Raw genomic sequence first — 14,290 nt, 5'->3', positions numbered from 1 at the left:
GAATGTACCACCAGGCAAGCGTGGGGGTCTGTAAACAGGGGAAGAGGCCTGTCTGTGTGCCTGTGCCCCCACCCCACCCCGCATGGGGCACCTGAGAGGGGAATTCCAGGGGACTTCCGCAAGATGCCCAGGCCAGTAGGCTTGGACATGATGCTGGATCAATGATGCTGCACTGGGTGGGAGGGACCCCTAGGAGGGCTACGGGCCCAGGGAGAGGAACCCAGAGGGAGAGGCCCCCACCAAAGTGCTCATAATGCCATTATGGGAAGGATAACCCAAGGCCCCGGCCAGATGAGAAAGAAGCCGTTTGCTTGGGCCATGTGTGGACTGGGCTAGCCACATAACTTGGGCCTGGCTTGTTGGAGTGCTTTCCAAGCTCAGCTTCGGCCATCTGTGGGGAGCCAGAGTCCAGGCTCCCTCTGGGCCTCAGTTCCCCATCTATGCACTGGTGGGAGCCAGGGCCACCGTACACCAAGTGCTTTCTGAGTGGACTCTGCAACTGTGCTTTACGAACCTCCCCTCTTTGGTCCTCACATGACAACTGGCCCATTTCTCAGATGAGAACACTGAAGCCCAGTTTTGACTCACCCAGCAAGAATGTGGCAGAGCTGGTTCTGATCGGCGGGGCTTGTGGAAGTGCCACCAGCCCTTCCCAGGAAGGGGACCAATGGAAACAAAGGAATGTTCCTCGATGGAGGAAACCTTGGTGAGCTCATAGCTATGGTGCTGTGGTGAGGTGCACTGGCTCTAGGTGCCTGCGGGTGGAACCCCAGCTGGGTGAATCCGGGCAGGTGGTTTAACCTCTCTGGCCTTCAGTTTCTTCATCTATAAAGCTGACTTAATTATAGCATTTATCTCATAGGGCTGTGAGGATTTAATGAACAGAGATATGTAAAGCATGTCGTTCCTGGCATCAGGAAGAGCTGTGTATAAGTGTTTGCTGCTAATATTCTAACTATTTAGGAGTTGAGAATTGTTATAATTCCATTTTCTAGACAATTATGCATTTATTAATTCCAATTTTGTACTTTTCTTTTTTGCATTGAGGACCCAGCTAATTTCTCTTTCAAGTCTTAAACAATTTCCTCTGTCCTTGAAAAAATAATCCCTGACCCCCCTCCCCCCCCTCATGGAGCCTGTAGCCAGGGTAGATGCAAAATCTCCCTTGGAGCAGTTTACCCCAAAGTGGGCTCCTCAGCACACTAGACTGAGGAGGAGCCTGTGTTCATTAGTATATTAAAGGCTCTGAAAAGTCCTGCAAAATCCTCTGTTGAACATTGTTTGATACAGCCCTCCCCAGTCTTGTTTGGTCACAGAGCCCCTTTATTTCTGCTCAACACCTGACAACATCTGCTGAACACACGGTGGGAGATGCCCCCCTCATTTCCTGGTTTCTAGGAAATGGCAGGCAGAGCCGAGCGAGAACTGTGAGTAATGCCCCTCACGGAGACGCGTGGTTACACCCCTGCAGAAATCATCTGCACTAAAGCTCTTCCCTCGATCCGCTGGTCCCCTGTGCCCTCACCTTCACTGCCCGATTCAGTCCCCACAGCAGCCAGGGGAGGTCAGAAGCATCAATATCCCCATCTTACAGACGAGGAAATTGAGGCTCAGGGAGGTTAAGTGGCCAATAAGTGGCGGATCCCGGAGATAAGCCCACAGCTTCTGATTCTAAACCCCACGTTCTTTTTCTGAACATTGATAGGAAAAGTAAAAATAGATCTCATTCTGCCAGAATCAATCTTCCCCAGTGATTTGCTTTTAAAAATCTAAAGTGTTTCCCCCCCATACATTGAATGTATTACAAACTTAAAAATCTTTAGTAGCTTTTTTTTCTGATGACAAAAGCAATCCATGCTAGCGGAGTATAAGATTGTTCAAACATGTTGGGAAAAGAAAAAGTCCATAATCTCATTCCAAGAGATAAGCTGGGTTAGCAGTCGGGCATCCGCTCCTCTACATCTGCGTGGTCCAACAGGGTAGCTGCGGTCCCCACGGGGCTATTTAAACTAAAATGATTAAAATGAAATAAGATTAAAAATTCAGTCCCTCAGTTGTGCTACTTGTGAACCAGGCGAGCACATTTTCAGTACGGCCTGTGCAGGCATTCATGCCGCAATGAGCGGCACACACATAGAACATTTCCATCATCAGAGAAAGTTCTGTTGGACAGAGCTACTCTAGACTCTTCCTAGACAGAGCCTGATGTACACGCGTACTGATTATTAACATTCCTGATGAGGTTCCTGGATATGTGGCATGGGTCTGCATGGCCTCAACCCATGGAGGGAAGAGAGACTCCAGAGGCAAAAACCAGACACAGGGAAAAATAGTCTGGAAGGAAGTAGACCAAATGAGAGTGGTTTTCTTTGGGTGTTGAGATTATAGTGTTTTTTTTTTAAATTTCCTAGGAGATATACAACATAAGAGGCAGGTGGGGCGGGGATGTTGATGAATTCATGTTTTCCCTAATGCCCTTGCTGCTTTTAAAATCTTTAAGGTATGGGGGCACCTGGGTGGCTCAGTGGTTGAGTGTCTGCCTTTGGCTCAGGTCGTGATCCTGGGGTCCTGGAATCGAGTCTCACATCAGGCTCCCCTCAGGGAGCCTGCTTCTCCCTCTGCCTGTGTCTCTGCCTCTCTTTCTGTGTCTCTTATGACAAATATAATCTTTAAAAAAAAATAAAATCTTTAAGGTATGATCTTACCGTAGGCTTAATTTATTATTGTTATTTCTTATATTGTAGACTCATGAAGAGTGGAAGGCTGCACAAGTCCAAGGAATAAAAGACAAAAGAAGGAAAGGCAGACAGAGGTTTATTCTTAGGCCCAGGGCCCTCCCAGGCTAGGACTGTTGTAGGCGGGGCTGGCTTCTTGGGCCCATAAGCCATGCAGTCGCTCATCGAGCCTTGCTTTGGAGAACCCCACGCTGGGTTTAATGTTCTGTGATTGCCATCCTGAAATCCCTAACGAATTTTGCAAGGGGTCCTGCGTTTTCCTTTTGGGCCGTGCCCTGCAAATTGTGTCGCCAGCATGAGTGCTGGGATTCTCCCCGAGATGGGTCGCATTTTGACTGCTCTGAACCATAGCCCTTGTCCTCATCAGACCACAGACATGCCCATCCATGGAGCACTCACGTTACGTGCCTGAGAACAAGTATGATTTGGTCTCTCAGATGTGTGTCTAGAGAGTGACAGAAATAGGGCTTATGAGTGGGTGCGGGAGGGCCCCTGTGGTCTCTGTTCACACGCGTACATGGGCTCAAGGAGCACGTCTACACTGGCCTATTTCAGAGGCGGCCCAGTGCATCATGGGATGTCCTATCCCACATCACTGCTTAGCTTGGATCCTGCCTAGACTCCTTGCACGCCAAATGCCATACTAGTCTCTTGTCCTACAACCTCTCCTCAAGACCCCAAGCACTCCCATCTCTAAGAAAACCTTTCTAGGGATCCCTGGGTGGCGCAGCGGTTTGGTGCCTGCCTTTGGCCCAGGGTGCCATCCTGGAGACCCGGGATCAAATCCCATATCGGGCTCCTGGTGCATGGAGCCTGCTTCTCCCTCTGCCTGTGTCTCTGCCTCTCTCTCTCTCTCTCTCTCTCTGTGACTATCATAAATAAATAAAAAAAATTAGAAACCCTTTCTATGTGGTCCTTCTTCCATCCCTTAGCCTATACCATTAAGTCTGCCTGGACCACCAATGTTCCTTCCTTCTCAGACCTGCTCATCTCAGACTCCACCCATACTGCGAAGTCTTCTAGAAGTATTTGAGATGGACCTAGAGGTGCGTTGGCTTCATAGAGGAGGATCTGAATCACTTTGCCTGGGGTGTCAAGGAGGGCTCCATGGTGAGTCTGGGCCTTGAGGAAGAATAGATGCCTGCCAGGTAGAAGGAAGAGCTTTGTTGGGCTGGCTTTGACGTCAGATGGAATCTACATGCGTTTGAGCTTCACCAGCTACCAGCTACAGGTCCTTGGGTGAGTCCTGTCCCTTTCCTGGGCCTAGTTTTCCCATTTATAGTAACAACCCCTACCATATGGATTATTGTAGAGATGAAGTGAAATGAGACACTTGCAAAGGAACCGCCACAGTGCCTGGCACACAGTAAGTCATCAACAAACGTGGCTCCCGTATCCCTTCCTCATTGCCTTCTCCTCCTAAATAATACTTTCAGCAGGCCATCGCTGAGTCTGTTCATTTACTCATTTCTGCAACAGAGGTGGGGATAGCTTTTATGAAGATTTAATGGTGTCATGGGAGCATTTGCGGAAATCCTAGGGGGCTGACATTGATAGGAAGGGCATAGGCCAGAAGGGTGCTGGCGTATCTCACTGGGGCATTTTGCAGAGGCGAACTCTTTGCCCTCATCACTGGGACATTGGGTCCAGGAGGATAGGTATCTTTGCCTCTTCTTGGCTCCTATATCCTCAGTTCCTAGAACAGTGTGTGGCATGCATGCAATCGATACTCAATAAATGTCCATTGGGAAATCAACACCACCAACTGGTCCATATCCCATCCCAAGTCCTGGGCATTCCGGGAAAACTGCAGATTGGGACCACAACAAAGGCCACAAGCATTTCCTGAGCACCTGCTGTATGCACAGCTCTGCTCAGCCCAGGGCAGACCCTTCCTCTATACCCTATAGAGGTAGGACCCTGGAATAAGATGACAGACACTGTGATTTTCGAGAGGAAGAGAGAAGGGGGGTGGCCAGTGAGGCCTTGGCTAGCAGGAAGCCCAGGTCAGTGTTTAAAGGTCTGGAAAACAGGCAATCACCAAATGATTAGTGACAAAGGCTCCCTGCCATAATTGCGCCATGTAGCTTTAACTATGACATTTTAGTGGTTTACTTCTAGTCTTTTTTCTAAAATCTGTCTTGTTCTCAGAGGTGGCTTCCTTTCCTCTTTGGAAGGACTTTGGCTGCTCTATAGGGGAGGAACCAGGCTCTCCCTGGGGGCCCCCTACTGCCCCTAACGTGGGGCTCCTCTCTTGAACTTTCCTGGACCTGACACAGCTTCCTAAGATATGAGGGTGTGCAGAACCATGGGAGGGGCTTTGAAGGCCTCCCCTCCATGGGCAGGGACAGGACTCAGGTCCACTGAGGGAAATCCTCAGGGTGGTGGGACCTTCCTGGGGCTGTGGGATATTGGTGCTGAGCCACAGAGCACCCAAGCAAGTTGAGTTTCAGGCCACCAAAATGGACTTTTCTTCTCCCCACCCCCTTACATTTCACCCTGTTTTCCATTTGCGTTCCCTTAATACTCTCCACTTGCTCTGCACCTGCCACCTCTCTCCTCTAAGCAAAAGTGAGTACCTGGCTGGCTCAGGCAGTGAAGCATAACACTCTTGATGTCTGGGTTGTGAGTTCGAGCCCCACATTGGGTGCAGAGACTTTCTAAATAAATAAAAACATAAAAAATAAAGTACAATAAACACAGGTGAGCAGACCAGGTGGACTCACGGCTGCTAAAGTATGGTGACTATAGGGACCCAGATGGGCACCCCGGCTGAGTGCTCAAGGTGGAATTTTAGTCACCAGGTCACACAGTGAAGGATGTTTTGAGGGGGGCCGACTTTGGTCACCCTGCAAATTGTAAGTTATGGGCATCCACCCTTTCCGCCCACACGTAAGTCTGAACCTTTTGCCAAAAACACTTCCCAGACGCAAAAGAAAACCCCAAAGAGGAACCTAAAACTTCACGCTGGGGTGCGATTGGACGGGAGTGCTCAGGCTCCCACCAAGCAAGCGTTTCAAAGAATGAGCCAGACGGCAAAGGGGGAAGTGAGGAGGCCCCTTGGAAACCTCCCAGGCTGGTCAGTCCTGGTTCATTCAATCACTTGCCCATTCATCCTCCCTCTCCTCCACCCATTTAGCAAGAAACGCTGGGTGGTCCTTCTCCACAAGTGGGGGGGTGAGTGAGGGTGGAGCAGGGCACTCCCAAGGCCTGGAGGGGACAGGGGAAGGACCCAGAGAGGCACCCCAGGGGGGCAGCCAGGAAGCTGAGCCTTGAGAGGAGACAAGCAGCTGTCTCACTTTCCCTATTCTGCTTAGAGTCAGACAGGCTCTCGCCCAGGATGGATAGGGGTGGGGAGTGGGGGATTGAAGAGCAATAATTTCTAGCATTTATGGACGGCTTGATTCTGCATCAGACCCTGCGTTAAGCACATAACATATGTTCTCATTGAATCCAAAGCTTTGAAGTGGCTACTGCTTGCTCTCCCCATTTTAAAGATGAGGAAACTGAGCTTAGAGGGGTGAAGCACTTCGTCTAAGGCCACACAGTGAGGAAGTGGCAGTGCCTGACTGCGGCCTGGGCTGGTCACCACATGTCATGTTGCCCTGTCCTGAAAGAACGTCCCCTTCCCACCACCTTCCCAGAGAGCCCTTGACAAGGAGCCTCATAGTCCCTCTATGGTCTCCTCCTGCTTACCCCTCTCACTGCACTGAGAAAACCAGACGTCAGAACATCTACCGTGGAGGCGCAGCGAGTGGCCAAGCCCAGCCGGAGACAGACTCTAAGTGAGCCCTGCTGCCCACCAGCCGCACGCAGGGCTCCAGGGCCTGTCCCATTCACTCTGTGGAGGCCCCCCTGGAGGTCAGTGCTCCCAGCCCCAGCCCACAGAGGAGGAATCTGGGCTCAGAGAGGTGCGTTAACGTGTTCCCTACAGAACAGCTCACACCTGGTCAGTCGGACTCCTCAGCTACGTGCCAGGCGGAAGGTTTGTCACTGGGTGGACAAGAAAACTTGGCTTCTTGCTGCTGAATCCGACCCGACCTTCCACAAGACCAGACGCCCCTTTGGACCTCAGTTCCCCCATCTATAAATTGAGGACGTGGCACTCTCTGTCTGCCAGCTCCAAAATCTGCCTGCATTGGCTCCTGTTTCTGGCTCTTGTGACTTCTCCGGGTACCAACGGGGCTCGCTCCCACCCCGGGCCCCCTATACCCAGCGTCCTCCCTGGCCCAGGGTGGGCTGGGGGCTGCCCTGGGGCGGTGCTCAGGCCAATGTCAGAGGACCTGAGTTCTGCTGGGGGCTAAAGCTATTCCTCCCTCCCTCCCTCTTGCCTTCCCCTTACTTCCACCAAGGAAGGCAGGATGCTGGGCACCAAGGCTGACCCCGGGGCTGAAAGCTTGGAGGAGGCCAGGGCTCCTTGGTGGTTGCAGGGGGTCCCAGGCGAGACTCCTGGCAGAGGGGGTGTTTGAGCTCAGTTTCGAAGATGGGGTGAGACTCCCCAGTACCCGGGGGCGGGACACACTCTGAAAGGTAGACTGAGAAGAGGGCCTGCAGACGAGGCATCTCCGGGAGACGGAGACGGGCATAGGGACTCATGTTTCAGCTGCCTGCCCTGCTCCAGCCCCCAGGCAAACTCTGAGCCCAGGCCTCAGTTTCCCCACCTATTGAGTAGTCTGAGCTGGCTCAGGGGCCAGGTTGGGATCAGAGTTTGCTGCTCTCTTCTGCCTCTCAGAGCCTTCTGGAAGGTCAGGTTTTCAGGGCCTGTTGTCCAGGGGCATCCTTCCCCCCGCTCCCCTCCTCTCCATACACTCCCCCCACTCCCTCAGGTAACCAAGCAAGCCTCAGCTTTGATGCGGCCACTTCAAGCCTCAAGGCCCAGGCGTCAATGGGCCCTCTATGTGACCGGTGGGGCCGCTGGGGGCCGCCCGCTGCCGTAGTGGGCGTGGGTAAGGCCTGGACACACAGTCCCACTGTGTGGGGCCGGCTCATGCCAGCCCAGACCCTGCGGCCGGTGGGGGGCTCCCAGGAATGTCTCCCTGGGGGGCACTTTGGACAGCCAGGGTGGTCTGGGGAGACGGGTGTGTGCAGGGCGGCCTCAGGAGCCACCGTCAAAGGGGCCTAGCAGACGTGGCGCCAGGTAAGCACCCTAGTGGGCGCGGGATGGCTGGCGGTCCGTCTGGTTGCCCTGTTCATCTCCCAGGCTTGGGGGGGCAGGTGGGGGAGGCTGCCATGGGCACAGCACTCAGGGTGACCAACTGTCCTGCGGTGCCTGGGCTTTGGGGCTTTCAGTGCAAAAACCAGGAGAATCCCCTGTTGTTGGCTCCTGCCCAGAGCTTAGGAAAGGACGGCGACTGACCTCCCTGGTCCGGGCAGCTTCCTCCCTGTCCGGTGACCTCTGAGTCAGACCATCCAGGCCAGGTCTGCCCGGCGCCATTTTGTCCGCCCCCTGCCTCCACCCGGGCCTGCCTCCTGCCCGAGAGGCCATTTTCCGTTTCTCCCAGGCATCTGCAGGGGAGGAGCTACCCTCCGACTACCCAACCATTGCTAAGATAATCGTGGCCAGACTGGAGGCCCGACAGACTGGAAGCCTGACAGACTGGAGGCCCAACAGACAGGTTGTCCGTCCACTTCAGCACTTCCGCTCGCTCTGGCCATTGGCTGGGTGGGTGGGTGAGGGTGCCCAGGGTCATCTCATTCCTGTCTCCACCTTTGGCCCAGGCTGTTCTCCCTCCTGGGATGTCTTCTCCCCCTTTGTTGTTTCTTCACCCAGCGAGACCCAGCCCGAGTGCCACTTCTCCGGGAGAATTGTGCTTCCTTCCCTCGGGGGTGGGCTGGACCCCTCGTCCCCCCCCACCCTTAAAACATTGATCACACCCCAGTGCAATTTCCAGTTTACTTATCTCTTTCCACACCTTGACCTTGAGCTCTTCAAGGGCCGAGAGCCAGCCCAGTCTCTCTCTTGTATCCGAGATCCCAGCCAAGACCAGGCTCGTGGAACATCTAAGAATGAGGACATTTATGGGGCGTGGACTCTGTGCCGGGCTCCCTGCTCATTTCATTCTCTCCAGAGCCCCGTGAGTTTGGTGGAATCATCATCTCCGCTTTACTGATGAGAAAACGGGCACAGAGAAGCGAAAGGACTTGCCTGAGGTTACAGAGGGCCAACGTCCCATTCCAGAGCCCCAGCTTGAATCTCCACCTCTACTCCTTGATAAGCGTTTGTGGAATTACTGGATGAATGGAAACCTTTGCTTCCCCAGGGTCTCCTAAATCCCGCATGTTACAGTTCGGGCCCATTTCCTCAGTCTCTTCCCCAGAAGGGAACACTTCCTCAGTGTCCCCAAGGGGAGTGCTTTTGCCTGCGTGGGTAGGTCAAGGGATGTGCTGCGAGGGGGGGTGCCCCAGAGAAGGACCTCACGGGCAGTTTAGGACAAAGATGCTGGCCTTCCATGGAGCTGCGGATGGGCCCTTGGGTGTCCTCAAGGCCGTTGCCTGTGTTCGCCAGATAGGGAGACTGAGGCCCAAAGAGAAGAAGAGCCTTGCCCATGGTCGTGCCGTATGTCTGAGTCAGAGCCATGAGGCCTCAGAGTCTCCATTTGTCAAAGAGAGGAATAAATACCCTTTGTCCGGGGGCTAGTCCTGGCAGAGGAGGAGGGGAGGAGGAGGAGGAGGAGGAGGAGGAGGAAGAAGAATGGAGAATTGCTGGGGGCCCAGGGGGGGCCCCTTTTGTCCTCTTTCCTCCTCACCCTCTACTTCACGGGGGGAATGGAATGGCTCTCCACCCTCTGCCCAGACCTCTTCTCCAGAGTGAACTTAGGTGCGTTTTGGATTTGGGAATCCCTGTGCTTAAAAGCTCCGGGGGTGGGGGTGGCGACATCCTGAGCCCCCCTGTAGAGGGACTGGGGCAGTCGGCCTGGAGTTCCGGCTTGCACTGAATTCAGGACATCTGTGGCCTGGGGTGGGAACACATGACATTGTTCCCACAAGTCGCAGGTGTTCTTCGGTGTCATTAGGGCTGTCACAGAGTATCTGGAAAAGCCATTTATGTTCCTCACCACTGTGTGGTGGCCGATACCCAGCACCCAAGGTCTCTGCGCTCCGTATGTCACGACAGAGGCACGTGGCCACAACCTCACCACTTGCTTTTTTTTTTATAGTTGGATTCCCACATTGCCATAGATTTGGTTGCCTGCATCATCCTCTGGATTTGGGTTTATGCATCTGAATGTGATTCTGAAAAGAAGTCTAGGGGCTTCCTGAGGCTCCAGAAAGATCTGTGGTTCAGAACAGGTTAAAGACCCCGCGTGGGGCAGTGGGGAGCCCAGTATTTTATCCAACCCAGAGGCTGGACCTCTTTGGGGATAGAATCGGCAGCTGCGGCCCTGCAAATCTCGGGGGACAGGTTTGGGAGACAGATCCCCCAAAGCAAGTATGCTGCGAGCAGATACGGTGGACAGAGTGGGGCCGGAGAGAAGGGGTCAGTCAGACAGGGTGTGGACAGACGCCTCAGACCCCGGACCTGGAGCCATCCCCGAGGACCCTGGCTCACAAAGCATATCTGTGTCCCTGTTGGCCAGGAATCAGCCTGCTGAGCCCAAAGCCACCCGCTCTCCTCTCGCTCCCCCTGTTACTCCGTCTGCCATCTCTCCGGCCCTGGCCTCAGGAACCCATCTTAGGTGGCAGCTCCTTAGGCCCGTCTCCCCAAATTCCTTTGTTTTAAACACTACATTTCCCCATCTTGCTCACGGAGGGAGAAATACAGATTACAAAGACCCAGCAAATGGTTTTTATAAACTCTTATTTTCTTGCCACAGACTGCCTTTAATTAGCTCCGGGGACTACAAAGGGAATAGAGTTATAATAGGAGCAGCTTGAAGGAAGGAGCCACGGCTGTCAGCTCCCAGACCCGAGGCTGCTGCCTGTCACCAGCCACAACCAGGTTTGGCGGGAGCGCATCCGCCTCGGGGACAGCAGCCCCCCTTCCTCCCCCACTCAGTTCCCATCTGCCCCCAGACAGCCTGCCTCAGCTTCCCTCCAGGGAGGAGGAAGGCGCCCCACCTCAGAGAAGCCCTCGCAGAAACCTTTAAACAACAAGCGCCTAAACGTGCTCCGGTCGCTGCCCAGAGCTGGCCGCCCAAGGACTGGCTCGGAGTCACTCGGTTGGTCAGCGGTGGGATGGGCCGATGGACAGAAAGGCAGACAGTCGGACCAACTTCTGTGTCTCAGCTGCACACCTCAGCTGAGACAAGGCGACACCAGCCCCCTAACCCTTGGGGTTTTAGATCCCATTCGGCCCCTCTATTCTGGAAGAGACCCTGTCTCTGTGTATAACGCAGAGGCACTGCCCTCATACACAGCCCATCCCCAGCCTCAGACAACCCGAATGTCACAGCCTGGGGGGCCTCCGTTTGGAGCACAGAGAGGTGACATTACTTGCCTAAGGCCGCTAGCAAGGTAGCCACTGACCTGGGACTCAAGCTCAGGGCCTCCTGACTCCCAATTTCAGGTGCCACAGCCCCATCTGGACTCCTGCTGGGGAGCAGGGTGGGTGCAGGGGTTGGTGGGGGGAAGGAAGGCAGCAGGGGGTTGTCTGAGGCCAGGGCACATCAGCCCTAAAAGCCAGGCAGAGGCAGGAAAGTTCTCCCCCTGGGTTCCAGCCTCCGTCAGAGGTTCCAAGTGGGGGATCCTGGAACAAGGATCCCTATCCTTGTTGAGGGACGTAGCCCAAACCTCTGGGTCACTCTAGGCCATGAATAGAGGCAAAAGCCACACAGAAACACTTTCTTCTCCCCCCCCAAAACCCGTGGCCAAGTCCATAAACCTTCTGCAGGCCTGCTCCCCCCGCCCCCGATGCTTGCCCAGTTTCAGAGCACCCCAGAGCTATGCAAGTTGTCGACAAAAGCCTGTAGCACCTTCTCCTCCCTCTGCCTCCCTCAGCCCAGGATGACTTTGGAAAGTCTGGGAGAAGTCCTCAGAAAGATCTGCAGATCCATGGCTCTTGACTGAAGCTGGCCTGGCTCTGGGAAAACTGAGCATGTCCCAGAGCCCCCGTCTGCCTGAGCTCAGGTGGAGGGTCTGAGCTCTCCGGGTGGGCCAGGGGCTGGGGCTGCAGGGCCCGAGGGCCCCGTCAGTTAGGCAGGAAGCCTCAGGTCACAGGAAGACTCTCCATGTCCTCTCCACCCCAGGAGCCTTCCAGGTCGGCCTCTGAGGTCTTAGGGCATCCATTCCCCCCCACCACTTACTGTCTTCACCACCTGAGGGTAAAAGTCCCACAAAAGTCCACCCCAGGAGACCACGGAGGCCACCAACCCCTCTTCCCACCTCAAGCTTTCAGGAGTCAGCAGATTTAGGTAGGCAGGCCACGCACTTGAAGGCAGCCAGGGTGGTCGGTGGAGGGACGCGGTCCGGGGCCTGGCCACAGCTCCCCACCCAAAAGGATCAGCCCAGGGCCCTGGGCAGTCATTACTCACCGCGGATGAAGGTTGGCGAGTAGGTCGGGAAGGAATCGAAGATGCTGTTCGATGCCATGCCCCTCTCTGAGGAAGGCGAGAAATCAGACCTTCAGGGGGTTGGCTTGGGATTGACTTGGTTGGCTGTTGTTTTATTTTTTCCTAGCTACTTTTGAAAATAAAAGTGGGGGGTGGGTAGTGGTGTCGCTTTTTGTTTTTTTGTTTTGTCTCTTTTTTTTCCCCTATTGCTACGAAAAAGAAAAAAGGAAAGAACGCGAGAGTGTGTGTGTGTGAGCGAGAGAGAGAGAAAAAAAAAATCCCCAAGGAAAGTAAGTTTCTGTTTGTACCCAAGAATTTGGATTCCCAGTCCCACAGGAATGTCTAGCCACAAATTTTCAACAGAAGCGTATGCAGAGTGTATCATTAGATGGCGGGAAGGGGCCTTCAGCAGCCAGGGCGGAGGAGCTCGCAGGGCAGCGAGAGCAGAGCCAGGCCCAACATCAGCGCCACGGGGAATGAATGAATGAGCCTCACCCCCAACAGAGCCCGGGCTCCAGTGGGTGCGAGGGCGGCCCGGGGGTGGGGAGGACCAAGAGCCAACCAGCTCCCGCGCAGGGCCCTGAAGGCGGCTGAGGGCCTGGCCTTGTGGTTCTGTGGTTGAGGGACCAGGCCTTCACAGTGTCAACCCAACCTCAGCTCACAGGATGCAAGAAGGCAGCTCGCGGCCTTGGCCCATTGGCTGGGCTGTGGTCACCTGGGCGGTGACGTCACGGCCTCTTAGAAGATTTTGTGGCTGCCTCTCTCTTTTTGGAAAAGAGAAAAAAGAGAGAGAGAGAGAGAAAGAAAGAGAAAGAGAAGGGGGGGGGGGAAGTGGTGGCTTTTATTTGTGGGGCTGGCCTCAGCACGCGGCCCGGGAGCAGAACTGAGAGAGTTGGAGGGGGTGGCCGGGCGGTGGTTTGGATCCTGTAGGAGACTCATTTTTAATTAAGGCCAGTGTTGGCCTGGGCGGGCTGGGAGCCCCGAGGGCCCTGGCCAGACCCACCAGCGGGTGGTGGGGCTCCCCTCCACGCCCCCAGCCCCCGGGCTGCGGCTGACACCCTGCCGTGGTCCACCACCGCTGCTGCCAGGGAGAAGCGTCCACATGTGTGGCACTTCAGGGGGATTTTATGGCAGCTGGGATCAAGTACAAAGGGAAACACATGGAGTGGCATCACCCGCGCTCACGCCCCAGTGCAGCCTGCCCACCGAGGCCTCCCCCGTGAAGGCTGGCAGCCGGGCCGTCTGTGCCAAGGAGCCCTCTGCAGAGCTCGGGTTCTGAGCCCTGAGCTTGGCATTCAAGGCCCTTTGCTCATTTGGGCCACTTTCATCTTGTTGGGGCTTTTCGTTTTAGCTTAGTGAGCCTGGGCTTCCCTTGCTTTCACGGCTGTCCCCCCACCTCCCTGAACACCCCCCTGCCTTATCCTTTATCAAGGCACTTTTGGAATCCTTTGTGTCCCAGAGGGTTCAAGGCTCAGAGAGACTTCGAAGCAGAAAAGACATGGAAAGTGATTCAATCCTATACTCTGTCCCCAGAAGCCCAGGCAGGTCGGGGGCGGTGGAGGGTGGTGGTTTCACCGTTTCCTTTGTCAGCTCTACTCGCCCATCTCATAGGTCAGACACTGAGGCCAGGATGTTGAAGTCAGCTTGTGCAAGGCCACAGAGTATTGTGAGTGGGATTAGCACGCCAGCCTCTGATTGACCAGCCTGGCTTCAGCTGTAATACCACAGCACCCTGCAGTGCCCTTGAGCTCAGTCCGGAGACTTCAGGAAGCCCTCTGCTTCCTGGGCACTGCCCCTGGCCTCTCTCAGGAGGCCTCAGCGTGGAGCCGGGCCCCAGGAACCATCCTTGCACACGCGGTGGTCTCTGTAGGCCAACGCGGAGCAGGGGGGGGCATCCAGGAGGAGGAGGAGGGGCCTGTCCGAGGCCCCACAGAGACTTGTTCCCACCCATAGCCACACTGGTCACCAGGGAGCAGTACGGCCCTTGGAAACTCAGCTGCTTGTGCCTCCTTTGGAACCCCGTGAAGGTTCAGTCTTTTTGTTCCTCAATGGCGAGTGGGTGGTGGT

At 54.9% G+C, this 14,290-nt stretch overlaps 1 protein-coding gene and 1 long non-coding RNA gene across 2 annotated transcripts in view; one reads left to right on the top strand and one right to left on the bottom strand.

Moving 5' to 3' along the window:
• Positions 1-12,703, bottom strand: part of RUNX3 (RUNX family transcription factor 3) — a 60,380-nt gene extending 47,677 nt beyond the window's left edge. Inside the window, exon 1 of the mRNA XM_049105852.1 lies at positions 12,206-12,703. Within this exon, the coding sequence (XP_048961809.1) occupies positions 12,206-12,263 (58 nt within the window). The 5' untranslated portion in view covers positions 12,264-12,703. The remainder of the gene's footprint in view (positions 1-12,205) is intronic.
• LOC112660187 (uncharacterized) lies at positions 1,371-6,863 on the top strand. The gene is made up of 3 exons (XR_003136741.3): positions 1,371-1,427; positions 3,716-3,974; positions 6,670-6,863. It is a non-coding gene; the product is annotated as an uncharacterized LOC112660187 (long non-coding RNA).
• Positions 12,704-14,290: the final 1,587 nt, after the last annotated feature.

The sequence above is a fragment of the Canis lupus genome, chromosome 2 (genome assembly GCF_003254725.2).
Source record: "Canis lupus dingo isolate Sandy chromosome 2, ASM325472v2, whole genome shotgun sequence".
NCBI classification, from domain to species: Eukaryota; Metazoa; Chordata; class Mammalia; order Carnivora; family Canidae; genus Canis; species Canis lupus.
The sequence above is the reverse complement of the archived record's forward strand: the minus strand, read 5'-3'. Positions and strand labels throughout refer to the sequence as shown.